Source organism: Xenia sp. Carnegie-2017, unplaced genomic scaffold, assembly GCF_021976095.1.
Source record: "Xenia sp. Carnegie-2017 unplaced genomic scaffold, XeniaSp_v1 HiC_scaffold_22, whole genome shotgun sequence".
NCBI classification, from domain to species: Eukaryota; Metazoa; Cnidaria; class Anthozoa; order Malacalcyonacea; family Xeniidae; genus Xenia; species Xenia sp. Carnegie-2017.
This window is the reverse complement of record NW_025813485.1, coordinates 14255730-14283050: the sequence shown is the minus strand read 5'-3', so window position 1 is coordinate 14283050 and position 27321 is coordinate 14255730. Positions and strand designations below refer to the sequence as shown.

At 33.9% G+C, this 27321-nt stretch overlaps 3 protein-coding genes and 1 pseudogene across 3 annotated transcripts; 2 read left to right on the top strand and 2 right to left on the bottom strand.

The window, feature by feature from the left end:
• Positions 1–388: 388 nt before the first annotated feature.
• LOC124445615 (solute carrier organic anion transporter family member 4C1-like) lies at positions 389–8613 on the top strand. The gene is made up of 10 exons (XM_046996354.1): positions 389–1205; positions 3028–3292; positions 3597–3788; positions 4372–4724; positions 4973–5375; positions 5488–5662; positions 5748–5895; positions 6239–6396; positions 6638–6849; positions 7557–8613. The coding sequence occupies exons 2-10, from the start codon at positions 3088–3090 to the stop codon at positions 7736–7738; spliced, it is 2028 nt and encodes a 675-aa protein (XP_046852310.1). The 5' UTR covers positions 389–1205; positions 3028–3087; the 3' UTR covers positions 7739–8613.
• Positions 8614–10208: 1595 nt separating this feature from the next.
• LOC124445614 (solute carrier organic anion transporter family member 4A1-like) lies at positions 10209–17348 on the top strand. Its single transcript, XM_046996353.1, has 10 exons — positions 10209–10390; positions 12210–12474; positions 12784–12975; positions 13564–13916; positions 14157–14559; positions 14671–14845; positions 14931–15078; positions 15423–15580; positions 15821–16035; positions 16743–17348. The coding sequence occupies exons 2-10, from the start codon at positions 12270–12272 to the stop codon at positions 16922–16924; spliced, it is 2031 nt and encodes a 676-aa protein (XP_046852309.1). The 5' UTR covers positions 10209–10390; positions 12210–12269; the 3' UTR covers positions 16925–17348.
• On the bottom strand, positions 17018–20875 carry LOC124445617 (annotated as a pseudogene).
• A 3172-nt stretch (positions 20876–24047) lies between these two features.
• Positions 24048–25850, bottom strand: LOC124445177 (cytochrome P450 1A1-like). The gene has a single exon (XM_046995884.1). It carries the CDS (start codon positions 25848–25850, stop codon positions 24354–24356), a length of 1497 nt encoding a protein of 498 aa, XP_046851840.1. The 3' UTR covers positions 24048–24353.
• Between the last annotated feature and the right edge of the window lie 1471 nt (positions 25851–27321).

Genomic DNA, 27321 nt, shown 5'->3' with positions numbered 1-27321 from the left:
AGTAAAAGTCTGAGGGCGCAGATTGAGGGAGGTTTAGTGAAAGTCCGAGGGCGCAGATTGAGGGAGGCTTAGTGAAAGTCCGAGTCCGCAGACTGAGGGAGGTTTAGTAAAAGTCTGAGGGCGCAGATTGAGGGAGGTTTAGTGAAAGTCCGAGTGCGCAGACTGAGGGAGGTTTAGTAAAAGTCTGAGGGCGCAGATTGAGGGAGGTTTAGTGAAAGTTCGAGGACGCAGACTGAGGGAGGTTTAGTGAAAGTCCGAGTGCGCAGACTGAGGGAGGTTTAGTGAAAGTCCGAGTGCGCAGACTGAGGGAGGTTTTGTCAAAGTCCGAGTGCGCAGACTGAGGAAGGTTTAGTGAAAGTCTGAAGGCGCAGACTGGGAGGTTTAGTGAAAGTCCGAGGCGCAGACTGAGGGAGGTTTAGTGAAAGTCCGAGGGCGTAGCCTGAGTGAGGTGTAGTAAAAGTCCGAGGGCGCAGCTTGAGGGTATTGTGCTTTCAAAGGACTTGCCAAAGACATCATGCTATTAACCTTTTTCATTAAGCAGAATTGAAAATGATTCAGCCGTGGGAAAGTTAAGGTGCAAGCTGAAGCAATTTCTACATGACGAAAATAAAATTTTAAAACAATATAGGCGTAATGTTTTATTGATGATGGATATTTAGTCTAATCGTCCCTAATGAAGATATTGATGATGGATATTTAGTCTAATCGTCCCTAATGAAGATATTGATGATGGATATTTAGTCCAATCGTCCCTAATGAATATGTTGATGAGGGAAACACGTCACTAAACGTCCCTGTGATAACAAAAGATCCTGAAGCAACCATGTTATTACTCAATTTAACGCTCTTCGTGACCAAATTTGCCTTGTTGGTTGAATTGTGTTAAAATAAACTGATTACTACTTACGTGAACTTTAAGTGTTTATGATAAAGTGTTTGGGAACACATCAGGTTTTTACTCACAAAAATGGGATCATTTTTAACAAGCGTGTGTAGCAATTCAAAAATTATTTCTATGACAATTGAATTTGTTTAATAAACAATTCATAGAATTATCATACTCTTCTGATGGCATGCTGTCGAATATTACATTACACATCAAATATCACATTACGCGTCTGTTGTCTAAACAAGGCACTGCGTCGATAAGATATTTTTTCAGATCAATGTCCTATTGCCTCTTAAAGTGCTTGTGAAGCAAACTGGTGAGTACTTTGCATCTTATATTTAGTATGCCATTTTGGCGCCTTTTTAACATTTAGCTGTTGTTATAAAAATTGTCATATACAGCCATTTACTCGTGATGAATTACAAGGTAAGAAAAAAATCTGTTCCACTAAACTGAATGTTTTAATAAATCAAACTTAAACTAGGATCCCAATCTCGTTAATTTGCTTTTATTGTCAGATGATAGCTACGCATTCCAATTGTTTCTTCGTCTACCTTTTGCAATAGCGGGAAATTTTTATCTGTAATTCTGCGATGACTGATTCATCAGTAAATGATAGTTTTTGGCTAATTCAAATATGGATCACATTCTGCTGATATATTAGCTCACAACTGCAGTGTTTAAGGGTTGCCAAGTGCTAAATTATGTTGTTTTTTCTTGCTAAATCTATCTCAGTATGCGATAAAAAATGTAAAATCTCAACAATGCGTATAAAGATAAGAAAACCATAAAATTAACAATGAAAGGAGGTTATAGGTTGACGACGGTTTGATACATAAGAAAAATTTGCGCATTCCCTCACGTTTACTGCGCGCTTTACACTCTATTATACTCTGCTATACGCTGTTATCTTTTTATTGTGTTTGATTTGCCGTAACTTTCTATTTTTCATTCATTTTTACATTTAAGTAAAAACCTTGTTCACGAGAGTAGATTAAAAGCATGTTGACTTTCTACCAATTCCTTACATAAGATTCCACGATTTTTTGTTTGCCAAATATTGTAAAGAAGGAAATGTTGAAGAATGCTTTGCATTGCAATGTCATGAAGTAATTATAACGTTTTTTATAGACGGTCTACTGATCATTTGTCAAAATTTTAAACATATTTATAGTATGTCAACATGCGTAGCATACTTGAGTGGCGAGAGAATTACATTTCGCTTGTCTACAGCTCAGGAACAACCCACTTTATTTTGTATGATCACTTTGTTTACCCAGCAAACTTCCTTTTTTTTCTTCATGTACCCATACAATCGCTTGCATAATGTATTTGCTTCGCCATAATCACCACAGGGGTTTATACAGTTAATCATTATACTCAGCTGGTACAAAGAACATCTTTCATCATTTGCTTTATTGGAATGAAAATTTGTTAAAAATGAGGAACAAACAATTCTAAAATATGGTCATTCACCAAAGACTACTTTAGACATATCGTCATTTTTTCAATGTGAAGAGCGTTCTTCAATTTTTTTATGGGCAGACTTCCTGCATCTTATTCGATGCTTGTAGCTAAGCCTTTTCCACATGTTTTGCAAAATTTTTCGTTTTGATCATATTGTACATGATCAAATACACAAGTTCAAGGAATTACGAATTTTTATTTTATAATTTAAACCACAAAATGATATGACTTTTGATAATACAAGGTTGACGGCGAACCTTTCGCCTTTCACTATAGAAATAACGCCAGTGGAATTTCAGGCTGTTTTACATAAATGAAAAACGTGGCATAAATTGGCATTTCATGCGTGTTTTCATCATAGTTCAAACCGGAACTGATCTTTTTTCATGACATTCAGTTTTGTTTCAAAACATTTCGCAGAGATGCAATAAAGTAAGTCTGCATGCATCCATCAACGAGGTGTTTGGATTGAAATAATGTGAAATATGCAACAAAACAGAAAGTATAAAACAGTTTTGCAATGATTTCTTGCTAAAATATGGATAAAATGTTATATTTTATGAATGATTTTCAATTTTAAATCTGCGTGCATGTAAAGATGTTTTTACGACTATATACGTGATGTCAAATCTGTTTATTTAATGTCATTAATCTTAATCCTTTTATCACAGGGTTAATAGTTTAAAACACAAAATACATGGTGTAGTAAAGTGGACCAAAAACAAATACATATGGAAAAGAACAAGACTGTCGTTATTGTCAATGGGAGTAGTGCAAGTTCGTTGTCATCAAATGGATTTTCTACATCAGATGATAAAAGGACAACAAAAGAGACTTTCGCGTTTGGTTGGGGAAAGTTTCGACCAAAACGGCTGAATTTCTTGAACTCATCCGTCTGGTTTATTATTATCTTCGGCGTATATAGCACTTTTCAAGGTTTAGAATTATAAATAATATTTTTTTGTCAATTGATTTATGCTAACAAACATACAGCCCTCAGAACAGCACGTTTTCTATTATTTTGCGTAGCTATGTGGAGGTGCATCTTCCAATATTTTTTATTTTTCCCACAAATTTGACCATGATAATTATTGGTAAAATGGTTAAGATGGTAGATCATTTGAACAAGTTGTTGTCAATATATATGGATACATTTTCCACCAAAAAATACTATATTGGATTAATTTGCTGTGATCTAATCTTACTTTGTTTGTCAATAAGCAATTGATATTTTCTGTAGGTATTGCTGCCTGGGCTATGCCCAGCCTTGTGTTACCAAGCATTGAGCGACGATTTTCCTTCTCTAGTAAGGAATTGGGAATAATTTCAGCTGCTAATGATGCGAGTGCTTTGATAGTGATGATATTTATAAGTTTTTATGGCGATTATTGTAACAAGATAAGATGGATGGGTTATGGTGCGGTGGTTTCTGGTACGTCTTGAGCTTTTTTGAAAAGTTATTAGTAAACTCAAAGTTTTTATCTTCGTGCTTTGCAACAATTAAAAGCGTTAGTCACGGTTTTCGTGAACGAAAATGTACTCGTGTATGGATTTTATGTGGTTTTTTTCCCCTAAACGTTGTATAGAGTATATTTTGTAGATCGATAGTCAAACAATCATGAGAAGTATTTTTGAATAGTTTTTAAATTATTTTGCGTAGATTGATTTAGCTAAAAACTTTGACACAAATTATATTTCCCCGGCAACGAATGACTAAAAACGTTAATTTATGAACTCAGCTGGCCTGTCCTATAGCTATATGCACTGAATGAAGAACATAAATTATTTACAGAATTAGAATTTCATCATCTCATCAAGAAACTTTATCATCTTATGGCTGCTTTTGTTGATTTCATTCTCTGTTCTATTGAGCATTGCCATTTTCATACACCCTATACTATACTAACATGGCCGCTGATATATCACATGAAATCACTCAATTAAAACTTATTAAATTATTTTATTAGATGTTCGCACTTTATTTTATAAAAATATTTGTCTTATTTACATACCAGGTTTTGGTATCACGATGTTTGCATTGCCGCATTTCATGATCGGACAATATCGACCTGTCAGTTCATTCTCTGGTGGTTTATGTAACACTGGAAACCAAACAGTCGCACATTGTTTAACTGGAAATTATGGAGGAAACTGGTACTACCTAATTGTGTTTATCATTGCTATGTTGATCATGGGAGCTGGAAATGCTCCATTTTTTTCTTTATTCATTGTTTATCTTGATGAAAACATTAAATCAAAATCTTTCCCATGGTATCTTGGCATTTATAACGCAATACAATTCATTTCACCTGGAATTGGATATCTCATCGGGGGAAAGTTTCTCAGTATATATGTACACATATATCAGGTGAATGTCGTACTCTTACTTATTTGTACAGGTAACTGTTAACTCATATTTGAAATTTTCGTAATTGTAACTATATTGCTGATTGTGTAACAAACTCGATTATTGGGAGAGGGGGGGGACATATTCATATGTGCATCAGTGCATGCTCTGCCGTATTAAGTTCCTTTGAAACCATTGTTTTCTAAAGAGACATGCGTATATGAATTTGTGCCCCCCCCCATGTTGCTTAATGTGATCTTTGTTCATAGCCCGATGGATTTAAGATGACACCACGTGATCCGAGATGGATTGGAGCGTGGTGGTTAGGATTTCTTGTTTTTGGTGTACTCACTATGCTTTTATCCATACTTATGTTTGGTTTTCCACGTGAGTTGCCCGGAGCCAAAAAAAGAAAATTGGAAAACAAACGTGAAGGCTTTCTTAATGCAACAAAAAATATGAACATACCCAGCTTAAAGAGTCTTCCATCTGACTTAAAGGAGCTTTTAAAAAACCGTACGTTTGTTTTTAACACTCTTGGCATAACATGTTTTGCATTTTACACTGGTTCAATAATGGTTTTCATGTCGAAGTTTCTGCGAGTAAAATTTGGTTTGGATCCTGCAAAATCTGGATATTATCTTTCATTCGTGTCAATATCTTCAGCTCTGGGTTAGTTTTTCTTTAAACAACTTTTTTAATGGTATTTCAGTAATTTTACATTGTGCAAAGGAGTGCTCAAATCAACAATGACTCTATTTTTTTAACTTTTTTTTTGTTATAGTTGGTAACTTTGTTGGTTCTTATATTGTCAGAAAGTTTTCTCTCAAAACGTCGTGTAAAAACGCAGCTGCAACATGCTTGATTTTACACATTTTTGCGATTGGTGGAACACTGATATTCTTAATTCCGTCATGTCAAAATATTCCGTTTGTTGGCGTTTCTGTGGAACATAACAGGTGATGTGTGCTTGTCTTGTTTGACGTGGTGAGAGACGAAATCGAACGGCATCTGTTCTTCTAACAATTTACTTCTTTCATACAGTCAAAGCATAGGAGGTGAATTGTTAAAGTATAAATGTAACGCGGAATGCCGTTGCTCATTAAAGTCATTCTCTCCAATTTGTGGAACAGATAATTTAACGTATGTTGACGCTTGTCATGCCGGTTGTAAAACAGTACTTCCAAACAAGGTAGGAAAAAAAAATACGAGTTTCATTTTTTATAATGACATAAAGAGTCAGGGAAGAACAGCAGTAAAAAATATCAGACTTTTTTATTTCAAGTTATAAAATACTTCGTTCCCTACTCAGAGGTCGTTCTTTACCTGTTTTATTCATACTTAAGTTTGTCTATCTCCTTATAGGTGTTTGATGAGTTTTTGATTGCATCCATTTGTTAAGGTCGAGTCAATGCTCGACTTCTTTTGTACCATCGAGTAATTAAATTTGTTTGGTGGAAAAAAGCGTTAACGTAGTGTTCTTGCTACTAAATTAAGGTCATGATTGCACAAGTTTATTAAAAACTGTTTTTCAGATGTACGCTAACTGCTCATGTATAGCTGGCAAAGGAGAAGCAAAACCCGGATACTGTAATCGTAAATGTGAAAATATTCTTTTTTTTGTGTTTCTTTCGTTGATGGCAAGCGCTATACGTCTCGCTTCATTGGTCCCGACAAGAACAGTCACACTGAGGTCAGCTTTCAGCAACAGTTATCGGCATTTTAACGCCTTTTAGATTTAAGCTGGACGAATTCCTTACAGCAAAGATTAAGTTGAGATATTTGTCACGTTTTGCAGCTTGCCTAGATGATGCAATTTAGCATACCTTATCAAAAATTAACAAATATAAACATAAAAAGAATATAAGAGCAATTAAAGTTAACTCTCATCCTGATCTAATTCATAGATAACGATCATTTTGTTTTATTTTAAGATGTGTTCCAGACAACAAACGAGCATTTGCCACCGGTGTAAATTATATGGTATTTAAAACATTCGGACTGCTACCTTCCTCGGTCATACTTGGACATATTGTGGACAAGTCGTGTAATTTATGGCAGAATTTTGCAATAAAAGGAAGATGTTTTGATTATGACATCCCGCATCTCAGTCTCAATATTAGTATTTTTGGAGTTGCTTTATCTGGTATGTCAATTGTACATGTCATGTCAGCAGTATATCTAGAAAAGACGTCAGAAGATTTTAATATTTTTTAGATGTATACAAAAACGTTTTCCAACCGACAGTTTGAGGGGGAGGGGGAATGATAAAACATTCTCTAAAAAACATCTTGTAAACTCAAGATTCGCGTTTGATTTGCAATAGACGAGATTTTAAAGCAATACTTTGATTTTATTTCAAAGTTATTGATAGACCATTATCGTTGCCGTTGGCTTGATGTCAGAACCTACATCATGGTCAGAGAAATAGCTTAAATCAAATTTAATAACATTTACAACAAATTTGATATGACGAAAATTTTAGCTTCGTGGACTTTTTGGGCTAGAAGTGACTCTGCACAGGATGTGACGCAAACGGCAACACATGCAACGAAAATATAGCTTTCGTCAAACTCAATAAACATGTTATTGCAAACTTCTTAAAAATCCGCACTAGAAGTTTAAGATGCCGCATAGGTGTATACATTACAAATGTTTTAAAGTCGATTTAGTTATACAAAGAAGTTATTGCACTGACCCTGATATGGTCACTTTAAATTTTGCCTCTTGCAAATATAATCTTGACTTTACAAGATGATGTTTTTTGGAGTATGTTTATCATTCGTTAGATGTTGACTACATCATTCATTTGGTGTTTTTTTGTTAAGCAACTTGTTTTTAAAATATTTTTAGTATTGACAGCATTCTTCTATTGGTTATCCTGGTATTTTTGTAAATCGTCGAAAACTGAAAACGTCTATTGTGAGGGTAATCAATGTACGCCAAGTGAAGAGGAAAAGAAAACAAAAGATCCTAGTTTCAAACACGAAAAAGCAGATATAAAAGAAGCAATGTCCAAAACAACGAAATTTTAAACTTGCATTTTTAGTTTGCATAATTTACGAAGCTTTTCAACTTATATATTTTCTTGCTGCACATTTTAAACTTAGTTTGAATGTTCGCACTCATTGTTGTTCGTATAGCGACATTAGTAACGCACTTTATTTTCTGTTTTCGATCATATTTTTCCTGAATTTCAAAGAAATTGTCAGACATATATTTATAAGCCACCACAAGTCAACAACTTCTTACCCTCAATCTTTCCCCATAGTTTTAGCTACCAACATGTTTTTTGTTGCACATATAATGATTTTTTTATCAAATCTTATTTTCAAAAAGGTTTCTCATTGGCTTGTTTATTTCATTTCGAAGGCTTTTAGAGACTTGACATTTTAAAATTTCTCGTTATACTTTAACAGACTAAAGCCTCGGTCACACTGTTCGACGATAATGATAACGATAAACTATAACGATTAACTATAAGGAAATTCAATGGTCACATACTAACGATAAATCGTTATCATTATCGCTGCAATGTGATCGCACACAAGAGTTTGAATAACGAGCGATTTTTTTGCATCGTTATCGGATCGTTATCGGATCGTTATCGGGTGCAGTGTGACCGAGGCTTAATAATATCATATTTTGTAATATCTGAAAAACCCGATCTGATCTTCGACGTTTTCTGGCTCCCTAATTTTGAAAATTAGTTTTTGGTCATTGCTTTAACAATATTCCAGGTGTTGCATGGTGTGTTCTGATTAGAAATGCTTTCCAATTTTAAACATATTGTTATTGTCTCGCGTTTGTTATAGTGTTATTTGTGCGCGTTTATTAATTGTTCTCATTTGCTTAAATCATATTTTATCTGTGTAGTCGTGGTTTCATATTGAATAAAGGAAGAAATACACATCATTCGTTGTGCATAAAATTCTGGGAATTCTGGGTCATTGTGAAAGAATTAATTGAAAAATACCATTTCTAGCTAACTGGGGACTACTAAGAAACAAATGATATTAAAGATGATGTCAATGTCATTTGGAAAGGAGTCAATGGAGAGACTGCTTTGGATGGAGGCTCTGAACGTTTCTAGGTAAGTTTATAGATTAATCATTAATGACATTTTTTGCAAGTTGCATTGTATCTTGTCTACTGCAGTTGAAATGGATTGTGACTAATGGCTGAGGAATTTTATAAGAAGCAAAAATAAGCAACCTCATCATCATTCAACAGTAACAAGAAACTTGTATTTATAAGTAAAACATGTCTTCAGGGATATTGGTGATTAAATGTTCCGCAAACCGAGTGAGGTTTAGTAAAAGTCTGAGGGCGCAGATTGAGGGAGGTTTAGTAAAAGGCCGAGTGCGCAGATAGATGGAGGTTTAGTGAAAGTCTGAGGGCGCAGACTGAGGGAGGTTTAGTAAAAGTCTGAGGGCGCAGATTGAGGGAGGTTTAGTGAAAGTCCGAGGGCGCAGATTGAGGGAGGCTTAGTGAAAGTCCGAGTGCGCAGACTAAGGGAGGTTTAGTAAAAGTCTGAGGGCGCAGATTGAGGGAGGTTTAGTGAAAGTCCGAGTGCGCAGACTGAGGGAGGTTTAGTAAAGTCTGAGGGCGCAGATTGAGGGAGGTTTAGTGAAAGTCCGAGTGCAGACTGAGGGAGGCTTAGTAAAAGTCTGAGGGCGCAGATTGAGGGAGGTTTAGTGAAAGTTCGAGGACGCAGACTGAGGGAGGTTTAGTGAAAGTCCGAGTGCGCAGACTGAGGGAGGTTTAGTGAAAGTCCGAGTGCGCAGACTGAGGGAGGTTTTGTCAAAGTCCGAGTGCGCAGACTGAGGAAGGTTTAGTGAAAGTCTGAAGGCGCAGACTGGGGAGGTTTAGTGAAAGTCCGAGGCGCAGACTGAGGGAGGTTTAGTGAAAGTCCGAGGGCGTAGCCTGAGTGAGGTGTAGTAAAAGTCCGAGGGCGCAGCTTGAGGGTATTGTGCTTTCAAAGGACTTGCAAAGACATCATGCTATTAACCTTTTTCATTAAGCAGAATTGAAAATGATTCAGCCGTGGGAAAGTTAAGGTGCAAGCTGAAGCAATTTCTACATGACGAAAATAAAATTTTAAAACAATATAGGCGTAATGTTTTATGGATGATGGATATTTAGTCTAATCGTCCCTAATGAAGATATTGATGATGGATATTTAGTCTAATCGTCCCTAATGAAGATATTGATGATGGATATTTAGTCAATCGTCCCTAATGAATATGTTGATGAGGGAAACACGTCACTAAACGTCCCTGTGATAACAAAAGATCCTGAAGCAACCATGTTATTACTCAATTTAACGCTCTTCGTGACCAAATTTGCCTTGTTGGTTGAATTGTGTTAAAATAAACTGATTACTACTTACGTGAACTTTAAGTGTTTATGATAAAGTGTTTGGGAACACATCAGGTTTTACTCACAAAATGGGATCATTTTAACAAGCGTGTGTAGCAATTCAAAAATTATTTCTATGACAATTGAATTTGTTTAATAAACAATTCATAGAATTATCATACTCTTCTGATGGCATGCTGTCGAATATTACATTACACATCAAATATCACATTACGCGTCTGTTGTCTAAACAAGGCACTGCGTCGATAAGATATTTTTTCAGATCAATGTCCTATTGCCTCTTAAAGTGCTTGTGAAGCTAACTGGTGAGTACTTTGCATCTTATATTTAGTATGCCATTTTGGCGCCTTTTTAACATTTAGCTGTTGTTATAAAAATTGTCATATACAGCCATTTACTCGTGATGAATTACAAGGTAAGAAAAAAATCTGTTCCACTAAACTGAATGTTATAATAAGTCAAACTTAAACTAGGATCCCAATCTCGTTAATTTGCTTTTTTTTTCAGATGATAGCTACGCATTCCTATTATTTCTTCGTCTACCTTTTGCAATAGCGGGAAATTTTTATCTGTAATTCTGCGATGACTGATTCATCAATAAATGATAGTTTTTGGCTACTTCAAATATGGATCACATTCTGCTGATATATTAGCTCACAACTGCAGTGTTTAAGGGTTGCCAAGTGCTAAATTATGTTGTTTTTTCTTGCTAAATCTCTCAGTATGCGATAAAAATGTAAAATCTCAACAATGCGTATAAAGATAAGAAAACCATAAAATTAACAATGAAAGGAGGTTATAGGTTGACGACGGTTTGATACATAAGAAAAATTTGCGCATTCCCTCACGTTTACTGCGCGCTTTACACTCTATTATACTCTGCTATACGCTGTTATCTTTTTATTGTGTTTGATTTGCCGTAACTTTCTATTTTCATTCATTTTACATTTAAGTAAAAACCTTGTTCACGAGAGTAGATTAAAAGCATGTTGACTTTCTACCAATTCCTTACATAAGATTCCACGATTTTTTGTTTGCCAAATATTGTAAAGAAGGAAATGTTGAAGAATGCTTTGCATTGCAATGTCATGAAGTAATTATAACGTTTTTTATAGACGGTCTACTGATCATTTGTCAAAATTTTAAACATATTTATAGTATGTCAACATGCGTAGCATACTTGAGTGGCGAGAGAATTACATTTCGCTTGTCTACAGCTCAGGAACAACCCACTTTATTTTGTATGATCACTTTGTTTACCCAGCAAACTTCCTTTTTTTTTTCTTCATGTACCCATACAATCGCTTGCATAATGTATTTGCTTCGCCATAATCACCACAGGGGTTTATACAGTTAATCATTATACTCAGCTGGTACAAAGAACATCTTTCATCATTTGCTTTATTGGAATGAAAATTTGTTAAAAATGAGGAACAAACAATTCTAAAATATGGTCATTCACCAAAGACTACTTTAGACATATCGTCATTTTTTCAATGTGAAGAGCGTTCTTCAATTTTTTTATGGGCAGACTTCCTGCATCTTATTCGATGCTTGTAGCTAAGCCTTTTCCACATGTTTTGCAAAATTTTTCGTTTTGATCATATTGTACATGATCAAATACACAAGTTCAAGGAATTACGAATTTTTATTTTATAATTTAAACCACAAAAATGATATGACTTTTGATAATACAAGGTTGACGGCGAACCTTTCGCCTTTCACTATAGAAATAACGCCAGTGGAATTTCAGGCTGTTTTACATAAATGAAAAACGTGGCATAAATTGGCATTTCATGCGTGTTTTCATCATAGTTCAAACCGGAACTGATCTTTTTTCATGACATTCAGTTTTGTTTCAAAACATTTCGCAGAGATGCAATAAAGTAAGTCTGCATGCATCCATCAACGAGGTGTTTGGATTGAAATAATGTGAAATATGCAACAAAACAGAAAGTATAAAACAGTTTTGCAATGATTTCTTGCTAAAATATGGATAAAATGTTATATTTTATGAATGATTTTCAATTTTAAATCTGCGTGCATGTAAAGATGTTTTACGACTATATACGTGATGTCAAATCTGTTTATTTAATGTCATTAATCTTAATCCTTTTATCACAGGGTTAATAGTTTAAAACACAAAATACATGGTGTAGTAAAGTGGACCAAAAACAAATACATATGGAAAAGAACAAGACTGTCGTTATTGTCAATGGGAGTAGTGCAAGTTCGTTGTCATCAAATGGATTTTCTACATCAGATGATAAAAGGACAACAAAAGAGACTTTCGCGTTTGGTTGGGGAAAGTTTCGACCAAAACGGCTGAATTTCTTGAACTCATCCGTCTGGTTTATTATTATCTTCGGCGTATATAGCACTTTTCAAGGTTTAGAATTATAAATAATATTTTTTTGTCAATTGATTTATGCTAACAAACATACAGCCCTCAGAACAGCACGTTTTCTCTATTATTTTTGCGTAGCTATGTGGAGGTGCATCTTCCAATATTTTTTTATTTTTTCCCACAAATTTGACCATGATAATTATTGGTAAAATGGTTAAGATGGTAGATCATTTGAACAAGTTGTTGTCAATATATATGGATACATTTTCCACCAAAAAATACTATATTGGATTAATTTGCTGTGATCTAATCTTACTTTGTTTGTCAATAAGCAATTGATATTTTCTGTAGGTATTGCTGCCTGGGCTATGCCTAGCCTTGTGTTACCAAGCATTGAACGACGATTTTCCTTCTCTAGTAAGGAATTGGGAATAATTTCAGCTGCTAATGATGCGAGTGCTTTGATAGTGATGATATTTATAAGTTTTTATGGCGATTATTGTAACAAGATAAGATGGATGGGTTATGGTGCTGTGGTTTCTGGTACGTCTTGAGCTTTTTTGAAAAGTTATTAGTAAACTCAAAGTTTTTATCTTCGTGCTTTGCAACAATTAAAAGCGTTAGTCACGGTTTTCGTGAACGAAAATGTACTCGTGTATGGATTTTATGTGGTTTTTTTCCCCTAAACGTTGTATAGAGTATATTTTGTAGATCGATAGTCAAACAATCATGAGAAGTATTTTTGAATAGTTTTTAAATTATTTTGCGTAGATTGATTTAGCTAAAAACTTTGACACAAATTATATTTCCCCGGTGCAACGAATGACTAAAAAAACGTTAATTTATGAACTCAGCTGGCCTGTCCTATAGCTATATGCACTGAATGAAGAACATAAATTATTTACAGAATTAGAATTTCATCATCTCATAAAGAAACTTTATCATCTTATGGCTGCTTTTTGTTGATTTCATTCTCTGTTCTATTGAGCATTGCCATTTTCATACACCCTATACTATACTAACATGGCCGCTGATATATCACATGAAATCACTCAATTAAAACTTATTAAATTATTTTATTAGATGTTCGCACTTTATTTTATAAAAATATTTGTCTTATTTACATACCAGGTTTTGGTATCACGATGTTTGCATTGCCGCATTTCATGATCGGACAATATCGACCTGTCAGTTCATTCTCTGGTGGTTTATGTAACACTGGAAACCAAACAGTCGCACATTGTTTAACTGGAAATTATGGAGGAAACTGGTACTACCTAATTGTGTTTATCATTGCTATGTTGATCATGGGAGCTGGAAATGCTCCATTTTTTTCTTTATTCATTGTTTATCTTGATGAAAACATTAAATCAAAATCTTTCCCATGGTATCTTGGCATTTATAACGCAATACAATTCATTTCACCTGGAATTGGATATCTCATCGGGGGAAAGTTTCTCAGTATATATGTACACATATATCAGGTGAATGTCGTACTCTTACTTATTTGTACAGGTAACTGTTAACTCATATTTGAAATTTTCGTAATTGTAACTATATTGCTGATTGTGTAACAAACTCGATGATTGGAGAGGGGGACATATTCATATGTGCATCAGTGCATGCTCTGCCGTATTAAGTTCCTTTGAAACCATTGTTTTCTAAAGAGACATGCGTATATGAATTTGTGCCCCCATGTTGCTTAATGTGATCTTTGTTCATAGCCCGATGGATTTAAGATGACACCACGTGATCCGAGATGGATTGGAGCGTGGTGGTTAGGATTTCTTGTTTTTGGTGTACTCACTATGCTTTTATCCATACTTATGTTTGGTTTTCCACGTGAGTTGCCCGGAGCCAAAAAAAGAAGATTGGAAAACAAACGTGAAGGCTTTCTTAATGCAACAAAAAATATGAACATACCCAGCTTAAAGAGTCTTCCATCTGACTTAAAGGAGCTTTTAAAAAACCGTACGTTTGTTTTTAACACTCTTGGCATAACATGTTTTGCATTTTACACTGGTTCAATAATGGTTTTCATGTCGAAGTTTCTGCGAGTAAAATTTGGTTTGGATCCTGCAAAATCTGGATATTATCTTTCATTCGTGTCAATATCTTCAGCTCTGGGTTAGTTTTTCTTTAAACAACTTTTTTAATGGTATTTCAGTAATTTTACATTGTACAAAGGAGTGTTCAAATCAACAATGACTCTATTTTTTTAACTTTTTTTTGTTGTAGTTGGTAACTTTGTTGGTTCTTATATTGTCAGAAAGTTTTCTCTCAAAACGTCGTGTAAAAACGCAGCTGCAACATGCTTGATTTTACACATTTTTGCGATTGGTGGAACACTGATATTCTTAATTCCGTCATGTCAAAATATTCCGTTTGTTGGCGTTTCTGTGGAACATAACAGGTGATGTGTGCTTGTCTTGTTTGACGTGGTGAGAGACGAAATCGAACGACATCTGTTCTTCTAACAATTTACTTCTTTCATACAGTCAAAGCATAGGAGGTGAATTGTTAAAGTATAAATGTAACGCGGAATGCCGTTGCTCATTAAAGTCATTCTCTCCAATTTGTGGAACAGATAATTTAACGTATGTTGACGCTTGTCATGCCGGTTGTAAAACAGTACTTCCAAACAAGGTAGGAAAAAAAATACGAGTTTCATTTTTTATAATGACATAAAGAGTCAGGGAAGAACAGCAGTAAAAAATATCAGACTTTTTTATTTCAAGTTATAAAATACTTCGTTCCCTACTCCAGAGGTCGTTCTTTACCTATTTTTATTCATACTTAAGTTTGTCTATCTCCTCATAGGTGTTTGATGAGTTTTTGATTGCATCCATTTGTTAAGGTCGAGTCAATGCTCGACTTCTTTTGTACCATCGAGTAATTAAATTTGTTTGGTGGAAAAAAGCGTTAACGTAGTGTTCTTGCTACTAAATTAAGGTCATGATTGCACAAGTTTATTAAAAACTGTTTTTCAGATGTACGCTAACTGCTCATGTATAGCTGGCAAAGGAGAAGCAAAACCCGGATACTGTAATCGTAAATGTGAAAATATTCTTTTTTTTGTGTTTCTTTCGTTGATGGCAAGCGCTATACGTCTCGCTTCATTGGTCCCGACAAGAACAGTCACACTGAGGTCAGCTTTCAGCAACAGTTATCGGCATTTTAATGCCTTTTAGATTTAAGCTGGACGAATTCCTTACAGCAAAGATTAAGTTGAGATGTTTGTCACTTTTGCAGCTTGCCTAGATGATGCAATTTAGCATACCTTATCAAAAATTAACAAATATAAACATAAAAAGAATATAAGAGCAATAAAAGTTAACTCTCATCCTGATCTAATTCATAGATAACGATCATTTTGTTTTATTTTAAGATGTGTTCCAGACAACAAACGAGCATTTGCCACCGGTGTAAATTATATGGTATTTAAAACATTCGGACTGCTACCTTCCTCGGTCATACTTGGACATATTGTGGACAAGTCGTGTAATTTATGGCAGAATTTTTGCAATAAAAAAGGAAGATGTTTTGATTACGACATCCCGCATCTCAGTGTCAATATTAGTATTTTTGGAGTTGCTTTATCTGGTATGTCAATTGTACATGTGATGTCAGCAGTATATCTAGAAAAGACGTCAGAAGATTTTAATATTTTTTAGATGTATACAAAAACGTTTTCCAACCGACAGTTTGAGGGGGAGGGGGAATGATAAAACATTCTCTAAAAAACATCTTGTAAACTCAAGATTCGCGTTTGATTTGCAATAGACGAGATTTTAAAGCAATACTTTGATTTTATTTCAAAGTCATTGATAGACCATTATCATTGCCGTTGGCTTGATGTCAGAACCTATATCATGGTCAGAGAAATAGCTTAAATCAAATTTAATAACATTTACAACAAATTTGATATGACGAAAATTTTAGCTTCGTGGACTTTTTGGGCTAGAAGTGACTCTGCACAGGATGTGACGCAAACGGCAACACATGCATCGAAAATATAGCTTTCGTCAAACTCAATAAACATGTTATTGCAAACTTCTTAAAAATCCGCACTAGAAGTTTAAGATGCCGCATAGGTGTATACATTACAAATGTTTTAAAGTCGATTTAGTTATACAAAGAAGTTATTGCACTGACCCTGATATGGTCACTTTAAATTTTGCCTCTTGCAAATATAATCTTGACTTTACAAGTTGATGTTTTTTGGAGTATGTTTATTATTCGTTAGATGTTGACTACATCATTCATTTGGTGTTTTTTTGTTAAGCAACTTGTTTTTAAAATATTTTTAGTATTGACAGCATTCTTCTATTGGTTATCCTGGTATTTTTGTAAATCGTCGAAAACTGAAAACGTCTATTGTGAGGATAATCAATGTACGCCAAGTGAAGAGGAAAAGAAAACAAAAGATCCTAGTTTCAAACACGAAAAAGCAGATATAAAAGAAGCAATGTCCAAAACAACGAAATTTTAAACTTGCATTTTTAGTTTGCATAATTTACGAAGCTTTTCAACTTATATATTTTCTTGCTGCACATTTTAAACTTAGTTTGAATGTTCGCACTCATTGTTGTTCGTATAGCGACATTAGTAACGCACTTTATTTTCTGTTTCTCACATAAATTACATTGATATAGATAAAATTAAGCATTACTTGCATAAATTATATATTACATTTGATTAACAGGCTCGATGTCAAGCAGCTTCATTGCATTTTGCATAACCTAAAAAATGAAACTGCAAATCAATGATGAAGAAATATATCGAGCTTTTAATGTTAATATTGTACCTGTAATAGAACCTTAACAAGATAAATTCTCGCAAACATGATTGAAAACAAATGTTTCTTTGGCTCCTATATAATCCCAGAGCAAAATATAAATTAGTCCTGTTGGAAATGTTCTGTATACTTCGTCATATAAAGTTTCTAAACAAAAACACGACACAAATTCTCGATTATTCAATCAAACTACGTTTATTGGATGAAGTTTTTAAAATGCCAAATACCACTAAAATATGAATTCGATTGTAGAATAAACTGATATCTTGACTAAATGCAACAAGAAACTGGGTAATCTATAAAATAAAGTCGAGTCTGATCATATTGACAATAACATTTAATATTGATTTATAAGGTGGAAACACTACGTTGCAAAAAGAGCACTGCAAGAAAAAAGCATCAAAACCTGCCTTATTTGATTTGAAAAACATCAGTGTTGATGAATTATGAATGCATTTGTTAAAACTTCTCAGAATAATCGGATATTCCGCCACGTATTTAAAGATTAGGTGCCACTCAATCTGAAAACAGCCCATGAAATGTTTTAATATTGTAACACGAAGAATAATGATAAAAAAAATGATAAGATTAGGTTCTTGTTTTCACAGAAAATTGATAACAAGACCATTCAGCCTTGAAAATGCTTCATATGATGCCAAAAGCAAATTCAGTATTTTAATTGTGTTGCTTTATGTAATAGCAAGCTCTCTTAAAATAGTCCTATCAAACGTTATAATCTAACACATACTTCGTCTTTCAGCAAAGAAAAATCCACATCATTAATTTCAGGTAAAACAGGATATATACCTAAAACGTTGACATTTTTTCAAGAAAGTGAAGTCATTGTTCTGATATTACTTAGCGAAACATGTAATCATGCACCTTCTTCAACTTTCTTTTCATATTTCTCTAAATCTTTGAAAGTCTTGCACAGTTATACAAGACAAACAATACTTCCCTACAATTAAGAGGCAGCTCTTCATTGTCCGTAACATCAAGTTTCACCTTAAAATATTAAAAATTTAAATTGCTACAAAAAACATTTTTCTATGCTATGGCATAAAATAGCATAGCTTAATTCCTGTATGTATATAATTGTTATAAGTATTTCCTAACCTGTGAGCTCAGCGAAACCCGAAGAACCTCTAGTTTTATTATAGAAATGGCCATTTTTGTAATTATTTTCTCCCAAGATTTGTCTACAGAAATATTCATATTCTAACGTTTGTAACAACAGTAATTTTGAATAAAAAAATTGCTACTGCCATTTTTATTTTTGCAATTATGAAATGTCGAAGCTTTTAGTACACAAGTGATGGAGCAATAGCCTCATTTTCTCAAGTATAACTTATAAAGCATGCAAAAGAACTGTTTTTGAAACAGTTCGGGATTTTAAGACCAATTTAAACATCCGAAATTGTCAACAACCAATTTACTACAGAACCATAAATAATAAACCAATTCTTCACATTTAAGGTGGGGGCGTTTACGATGATTTAGCGGCTGATTACATGAGCCCGGGTAGCCGGGATTTAGCCAAGCGATAGATGTGTTTCACAAAGTTTTCCATAAACTTATTCAGTAGTTACCATGAACACAAGATCCGTACTTCAAAAAATAAGAATGTTTCACTTGCTTCGTTCTAATTCTGGTAAAGTACAAGGTATGTCACAAATATGATTAAATATCAAATTATATTTGGTCCACTACTTGTTCTAATAATATTCTCAACAGTTTCGAAATTTTACAATTACAACATTTCAAAGTGTAAGATGATTTTCATTTACCTTAACAGTTCATTTACAGGAATATTTGACTGACATCGTACGCTTCCGTGACGTAAAATTCTCTATATTTGGATAATAAATTGAACTCAGAAGTAAATCTGTACAAGAAGAGTTTGAGAAGCATTTGAACGATAGAGATTACTGGGAAAGTCTGACTGTACTAAATGGTATATTTGGTAGTAATTTTTTTAAGAATGTCGAGAAATTGAATCTCTTCAAAAACTTTTGTTTGAACATCACTTAATTTGCTTGTGAAACGATACTAAGCAACGGTTGGCAGTTGATTTTCTTTTCCAAGTCTTTAAGATTGATACAACGAAATTATATTCTATACCTGATGAACTTGGCAAACGTTTTCTGATGACGTGAATAAACCCCAGGCTAGCGCAACCTTTTGGCAATGGATTAATTTCTCCTGGCCACAAACATGAATTATCTACAGATTTAATAGCAAATTAAACTTGTGGATAGAAAGTAGAGCAACGTTAAAAAATACGGACTTTATTCACGTATTCATCTTTGCTAATTTTTTGTGTTGAAGATTCCAGGAAATTCACATCATCCAAGATAGAAGACACTAGATAACAGCAACAAACAAAGCCTATATATATATGTATGTTTCTATTTGTTATTCATGCCATTAATTTGGCCTCGTATGAATTCGTTCTTCCATACCGTGAATATCTTTTATATTCTTCTGAACAGACCAAAACATTTCTAATAAATTACCTATATAATTGTTTGATCAATTTATAAATTTCCTACTAAAACGAGTTGAAGCTGAACAATTTCACATTACACATTCTACCTTTAAATATTTCTACTTTGTTTCGCATTAACTTGGTATTAAGACATAAATTTTTCAAGGATGAAGCTGTATTTAACTTTACACAGCAAGGATCACAAGGAACAATATCCTCTTCAACAGATTGATTGTTCGATACACTTGATGTCACAAAAGGAGACTTTAAAATATTTTGCCAAAGACCATTCTCTAGGGCTGTTGATGTTAAAGAATTAACTTTCCTACAGCCTAAGTTTGTTAATATTGAAAAATCTAAACATATTTCTTTGTCATGATCTGAATCGTCATCCATATTATGATTCTCATGTCCCAAGAAATAGATATTCACCCTGCAAATTGAATAATAAAAGTGATGGCATATAGTAGCTTGGACTACATTAATATTAAATTGTTCTCACCCATTTTGCTTAAATATTTTTTGCATGTGTTTACACAAGAGCATACTGCGTAAGTGTGTCATGGATGATGTGTCATCAGTAAAAGATGAGTATATCCGATAATTTTCTGTTGACATCTTCGTTTTGCCATAGTTTTCCCTTTCTTTCATCACCAGTTTAATTATATCTTTCATGAATGTCACTCGATTTAAAGCTATTAAAATATTCTGAAACTGGTCTATGTGACTACTCGATAAATATCTTCTTAACGACAAGCTTTCACACATCTTTGCATGAAGCATTTTGACTTCCTATGAGAAAATTTTCATTATTTTCCAGCCATCGCGTTAGATGATGGCCATGATTTTCTTCTCTATCCATTCAAATTATCAATAACGTTATATTTTATATAAGGCAAACGTACCTCCAGCTCATTGCTATAGACATTGACCGACATCAAATCCCATTTCTCATTTGATCTTGAACTACAATGTTTGAAAAACAATGGAGTCTTTCTGTATAAATTTCCATCAGTTGAGGAAACCATGACACGGATGTTATAATCAAAATATTCAAAATAAGAATGAAAATCACTCATATCAATACTTTGACTAGAAGCTGTTGCTGTTGACAAGTCCGCCATCTTGAATTTGATTGCCATAATCAGGCCACAATTGTAATCGTATTGGATTGGATTTCAGCTTGCTTGTCTTCTGTTTCCATTGTTTCCAAATAAAAATTTATAATATCTATCAAGCATTAAATAAAGAAATTTTACAGAGACACATTTTAATACTCTAAATTTTTTCTCAATGAGTTTAATTGGCTTCCTTGATAATTGTTTTACTTCTGTCGCACCACATGAAACCAGTGTCACAACCCATTAATCTGCAACTCAATCGCTGATTCGCAGCTATTCCTCCTAATTGTCTGCTTTCAAGTATGCCATGTGAACGGTCGAATTAAAATGATTTTTATTTTTATTTTTAATTTTCCAATTGACAATGATCCGCTGTTCCTGACCATAACCAATGATAAGCAGTCATTATTATTGTTAACTGGCAAAAGTGGGAAAAGAGAATGATGTAGTCGAAACAATTAAATGAAAGACTACTTTTTGTTTGAATTCTCAATTGCTCCTTGAGGGGAAAAGGTGGACGAATTCCTTCGAGGGTCGACGTAGCTAGGTAAACAAACTAGGAGCCTAGGACTCATAATTTACGGCATTTTTTTTATAACTTTCTAACGACATAAAACTTATCGTCTAATCAATTAATATGAGATTGGCAGGAAGAAATCATGTAAAGTGTGAAGATAGTAACGGGAAGTGAAAGTCTTCTGCATAATTAAGACATTAGCATAAATTCAATGCGACAACGTCAACGTATTGTTTCCTTAAAACTTTGCAGATTACTTTCGTATTGTTGTATTCTCAAAATAATGGATGTCCATTATTTTAAATAGTCGTCACATGTCATTAAATTCATTTTAACTTAATGCTGTGTCGCACAAATAGCTTCACACCAAGAGAAATCTACATTTATAGCAACACAGGAAACTGTGACTCGTACAAAAACATTTCATCAGGAGAACTGAAAAGAGGAGTGATAAAATGGGCACATTTTTACATCAAAAGTGTTTCGTCAAGTGCATCACTGGAAGGTATGAGTATTATAGCATCAAAATATACCATTTAACTCTGACTCAATAAGTTATGAAATAAACTCGACATAACTGCATGGCTAGCGTATTTTCTAAAATGCACTGTAAGAATACGAGATTGTTGCTATGAATTATAAGGAAGATTTTAAATTTGTAGGTCGTAGCCGCTACGTTTTCTACTTTCAGTCCTGGACTAGTTAGAATACTTTAGAAGGAAACTGAACGATTATTAACATTAAGGTATTCATCAATATGGCTCGTATGTCTGTTTTGATTACTGAAGACAGTGTCACAGCGTGAAGGTTTGAAAATCAAAATTGATTTGTTCATTAGATAGAAAAAGTGCTAGTTTTCATTTAAAATACGCCACCAACTAAATTATGTTTTGCAGCGTATGCTACGTAAGGCAAAAATTGTTCTGTTAATGCATCGAATAACCATCTTGATCTAGTCATGGTAATCATCCATGAATAGTTCTTGAGATTACTTTACAATCAAAAATATTATTTATTCTTATTTGAGTATCTTACCATGCTCAAAAATCACTCTTCTCGTGATCTAGGCATTTACAAATTAAAACTTACAAAAACGTTTTAAAAGTTAACCTTACAAAAGATCGCAGGGAAGGAGTCAGGAAGCATTTTATCCATGAGCAGCCTAACTAAAAGGGATCCGTCCCCATTTGAGAGAAAACGTGAAATTAATGTACTTGTATTGTTATTTCGACTTTCAAGACCTGTTGATATCATTTGCCATTAAAAGCTATACATCAAACTCTACATCTTGTTGAAGTGTATATCATCCCATGCATGCAGTTGCAAATCTTTATAATCGTAACGCCCAAGGAAAAATTGCTTCGGTCTCAACAGTTTCTCTCTCAACGGCTGCTCTGACATTAAATCACACCATTCTTTATGCGATTAGGTCGGTAATACTAAATTACTAATGGCGTGATTTTAATACTGATGTAACTGTAAGTTGAGGTTTTCCTGTTTTGAATGCTTTGACAATTGACTGAACGTAATCAGTAGTTTGATAGATTAGCGTTTCATCTGACTATCTGAAATGTAGCTATATATCACAATCAGAAGTTATAAAATAATCCTCAGACATTAGCGTTTTCGCGCTGAGTCAATAAGATCAAGTTACATCCATTGGTCAACTTGAAAAATTAAAAGTTTTTTAATTAAAAAACTCGATGAAGTTGCATATATAGTTGGCGATTTGGAAGGACAGACGTTGTTATTTCAAACGCTAATACAATTGCTGAATAAATGTTGCTACGTTGATTTTGAAAACACCAATGACAACAAAACTGGAGCAAAATATTCTAGAAAACATTCATAATTGAGTAACTAGTTGCAATCAGTGAAGTATTCAAAAACAGGCATTCCAAAAATTCGTTAAATATTCAAAATAAGTATTTCGATTTCTATTTGTAGTGTTGTTTTGGCTATGCAAATTGTTTAATTAAGGTAACTTTAACTATCTGAACATTCTGAGTGTACTGGGTTACTTCAATTAAGTTATCACAGCAGGTGATTCACAAAATCTTTGGACGGCTATACGTTTTTATCTTGATGTATGATTTGTTTAGTCAAACACCACGTGCTAATCATTGTGGTGCTAATAAAAACTTGACAGACCGATAAATATTTCGTCGATCTGTGAAATGATACAAAAAATAGAACAAAAATATAATGGACGAATCAGCATAAAGGTCTATTGTACTTTCATCAAAGCATTCTCACCTCAAGGGGGAAAGCACTTAACAACTACCCATACTTAATGTGTTAAAGGTCAAGAATTTATAAGGTTTGAATCAATCAAATATGCTATAAAAATAAAACATATTTATATTCTGCGTCTAAAATATGGAGTTTAATTGATGTTTTAAAATCTCAACTTTCTTGAGATTCGTCATTCGATAGTTTGTGGACGTAAAACAAGTCGTATTTTGAAGAACAAGAAGAGTATTTATTACGTAATTAATACGCTGTTATCATTTGATTAGCATTGACATAGTTAACGTTGCCAGAGTTCAAATCAAGAAGAAAACAAAATTGTCAAATTAAGTCTATTTTCTACTGTCTTTTGCAAACATTGATTTTAAATGTGGAATTTGTTCCACATTTCCACAAATTTTTGTCATCTATTAAAAATAACTCGAAGTTATGGTGGACGTATTTTAAATAAATGAACGTTTATTATTGTGTGTGGACAAAAATGAAAATTTTGCAGGAACAATTAAAGATTAGCAAAGCTGACACAAATAATTTTAAAACTATAAATTTCTCAATGAAATTATTCAATCATTTCAACGATATGTATGTGCTAAATTTTCCATCAATAAATAAATTTGCATCAATTATGGTGATTATTTATTGAGTAATAATCTAATGTAATTTAATTAGTAATTAATATTGTCACAGTTCAAATCGAGAAGAAAATAAAATTTCATTGTGTGTTAAGACAATGTCAATGTCTATTTTCTATTTTCTTTGGCAAACATTGATTTTAAATGATTGCGGACGTAAGATAAATCCAAATTCAGGTGTCGTATTTGAAGAACCAGAAATCTCAAATTTATATTTTTGAACAAGACCACCAATAAGTAAGAACAACTGAAGTTGAGCCAGTAAATGACCAAGACATTTACGTGTGCCACTTGAAAATGGAATTGAAGAGAAACGAGCTTTGTTAACTTGACCATTTTCATCAAGAAAATGACAGGGATCAAATTGATATGGATTGTTGAAAACTCTCTCATCATGATTAATTGCCCACAAGTTGACAAAAACCATTGTGTCTTTTGGAACTCTGTACTTTCCAACTCTTGTTTCATTATTTGTATAATGTGGTACAGCGAGTGGAAGAACTGTGCTCAGTCGCAAAACCTCCAAGACAACTGCTTCCAAGAACGGCAAACGATGTTTATCATTCATTTCCAAAGAATTTACTCCAACAACTTCATTTATCTCTTTATACAAGCGCTCTTGAACGTTGAGATTTGACGCCAGATATAGAACTGCCCAAATCAAAGTGGTGCTAGTCGTATCAACACTCGCACCATACAAATCTGTCAATAATGTAGCAACATCTTCTTCTTTCAGATCAAGTTCTTCACCAAGGACAGCCAATCTTTCATTTGTGCCACTCTCAAAACATCGCACTAATGCATCACCAACACAACCAATATCAGCTTTTTTGTTGAAGTTCGCTTTCTTTTCAAAATAAATGTGCTTGACAAAGTCTAAGAGATGAGCAACAATTTCTTTGATTCTTTTTAACGAGTTTTTGAAGAACGGAGCTAACCATGGCAAAAAATCGGGCAAGCAGCTTGCATTGAATTCACTGAACTCCTTCAATATTTGGCAAAGTTTTTCTTTATTCTTAGGGTCTATGTCCTCTCCAAAAGTGTAGTTGAAATTCATTTCTGCAACTGCATGTTTAATGTCATTTATTGGGTCGAATTCACCATCGTGGTTTGCAAATCTGTTGCAAAGATTTTGCAGACCATAGTTAATCTGAGCGTCCAATCGTTCGTGATCTGACATAAAGCTGTGCATGCAAAGATGGGCTAATCTTCGTTTTTTCACATACATCGAATCATAAGGTCCAAACGTTAGACTTCCTTCACATGCTTGTAAACTGCTTAACGGTGGACGACTTGAAAAGTCATTAGATTTCTTTACCAAGCTTTCCTTGACGCTTTCCAAAGAGTTCAAGACAACGACGCGACGAGATCCTAATTGCAATCTATAAACATCTCCTAAGGTTTTGGCCAGCTTTGTAAGACTTTCGTGAGGTTTGCTACCAAGAAGATGAATATTACCAATGACTGGCCAGGCGAAAGGACCTGGAGGAAGTTCAGCATTATCTCGCAATCGTTGAATGACTGCAAGTGTTATAGTTGTTAGAAGGAAAACGATTGATACTATACCAAGGTATCTGGAGAGAAGAATCATAAAAAAGTTAAAAGTATACATGTCTTATCTTTTACACTTTGATCGTTTTGCAACGATGGCATGTAGCAAATAAATGCTTTTATTTAGTTGGCTAACCTGTGAATATCCTTTCCCTGGGTTAATTTGTTATTCGTGCATTTATTTTATAGTTCATTTCCGTCGAAGATTGCAAGGTCATTTTTGCTATATTATTTTGTCTTGTAATGATATGAATCAGTTGGTGATCCATTAGAAGCCTTTACACTTTAACAAATTAAAGGGCGGTGTTCATCGTAATTTGAGAAATTGATGATGGGCATTGTAAAATTTAGATAGCAATTTTGATCGTCATTATTGAACTTGACAGACAGTTGAAGGTCAAGGAAAACTCTGTTCAAAACACGTTTGTTCAATATGAGTAATGAAAGAAGAACAACACAGAGAAAATAGGAAATTGACAAAGATAGGAAATTATTTCTGCTGCAAAGATAAGTGATTGTTTTCCTTTCTCCCGTATGCAACAAACCTTGCAGTACCTTATTATATCGATAATAATTCTTTTGCTAATAATCTCCCGCCCCAGTTAATTAGGAGCAAACGTGAGAAGCAAAATTCTTCGCACATTTATTTTTCTATTAAAATACGTTAACTTTTATCTTAATATTATACGAGATACACAATAATACCAACGATGGTTTATGTTAAACCTGTGTGCCACACAGATATTGTCGTGCAACATATCTTTGCCCCACGTGAAATTCCACCCACGAAGACGAAACAATTTTGCCGAACAGGAAATGAATTGAGCAAACCAGGCCTTATAACGGCAAAATTCCTCGGAATGAAGTGTTTTTGTTCACAGCTGTTGTTTTTATCTTTATTGACGTTTCACATGACATTGTTTTTGTTGTTGAAATGTGTGCATTTAGTGCTGTTAATGAATTTCAATCACGAAATCTTAAGGCACAATCGAACGAAATCAACGAACTCCACAAATACGAAATCACCATATTCCTTAACTCATTTTCATGACAAATATATAATACATCATGGATAGTTTAGCTCTTAATCAATTAACGTAGCTGTCCAAAGTCGGCTGAGTTTATACAGTAAAGTATTAAACTGAACATTCACACATTTATTGAATATTTTTAAAATTCCAGCTATACTCGATTAAAATATTTAATTTCAATGCTATGTATTTGGCAGCTCTCACCACAAAGCCGGAAGGCCATTGAAATGACCATAAAATACAATTTTGTTTTGATTAAGTCCAAGAGTGTACAACAAGTGTTAGTGTCATAAGAAAGGGCTTGTCTTGTGATAACATGAATTAACACAAAGCATTAGGAATTTTGTTATGAAATTCTCATACTGTTAACTTTCATATAGACTTTTTTTATGTTGCTTTCTTAACTGCAACAGCGGGTAATGAACGGTAATGAAACAATATTCTGCTGCACCAGTGACTTGGCCAATGGAAATGTTAAAAGTTGACTTTGACATCTGGAAT

Excerpts from the sequence above, each read along its gene's own strand:
- LOC124445615 (XM_046996354.1), top strand. The coding sequence starts at position 3,088 with ATGGAAAAGAACAAGACTGTCGTTATTGTCAATGGGAGTAGTGCAAGT. Across the intron at positions 4,725-4,972 it reads TATATGTACACATATATCAG|CCCGATGGATTTAAGATGAC; the intron begins GTGAATGTCGTA and ends CTTTGTTCATAG. Across the intron at positions 6,850-7,556 it reads TTTTGGAGTTGCTTTATCTG|TATTGACAGCATTCTTCTAT; the intron begins GTATGTCAATTG and ends AAATATTTTTAG.
- LOC124445614 (XM_046996353.1), top strand. The coding sequence starts at position 12,270 with ATGGAAAAGAACAAGACTGTCGTTATTGTCAATGGGAGTAGTGCAAGT. Across the intron at positions 15,079-15,422 it reads AAACAGTACTTCCAAACAAG|ATGTACGCTAACTGCTCATG; the intron begins GTAGGAAAAAAA and ends ACTGTTTTTCAG. Across the intron at positions 16,036-16,742 it reads TTTTGGAGTTGCTTTATCTG|TATTGACAGCATTCTTCTAT; the intron begins GTATGTCAATTG and ends AAATATTTTTAG.
- LOC124445177 (XM_046995884.1), bottom strand. The coding sequence starts at position 25,850 with ATGTATACTTTTAACTTTTTTATGATTCTTCTCTCCAGATACCTTGGT.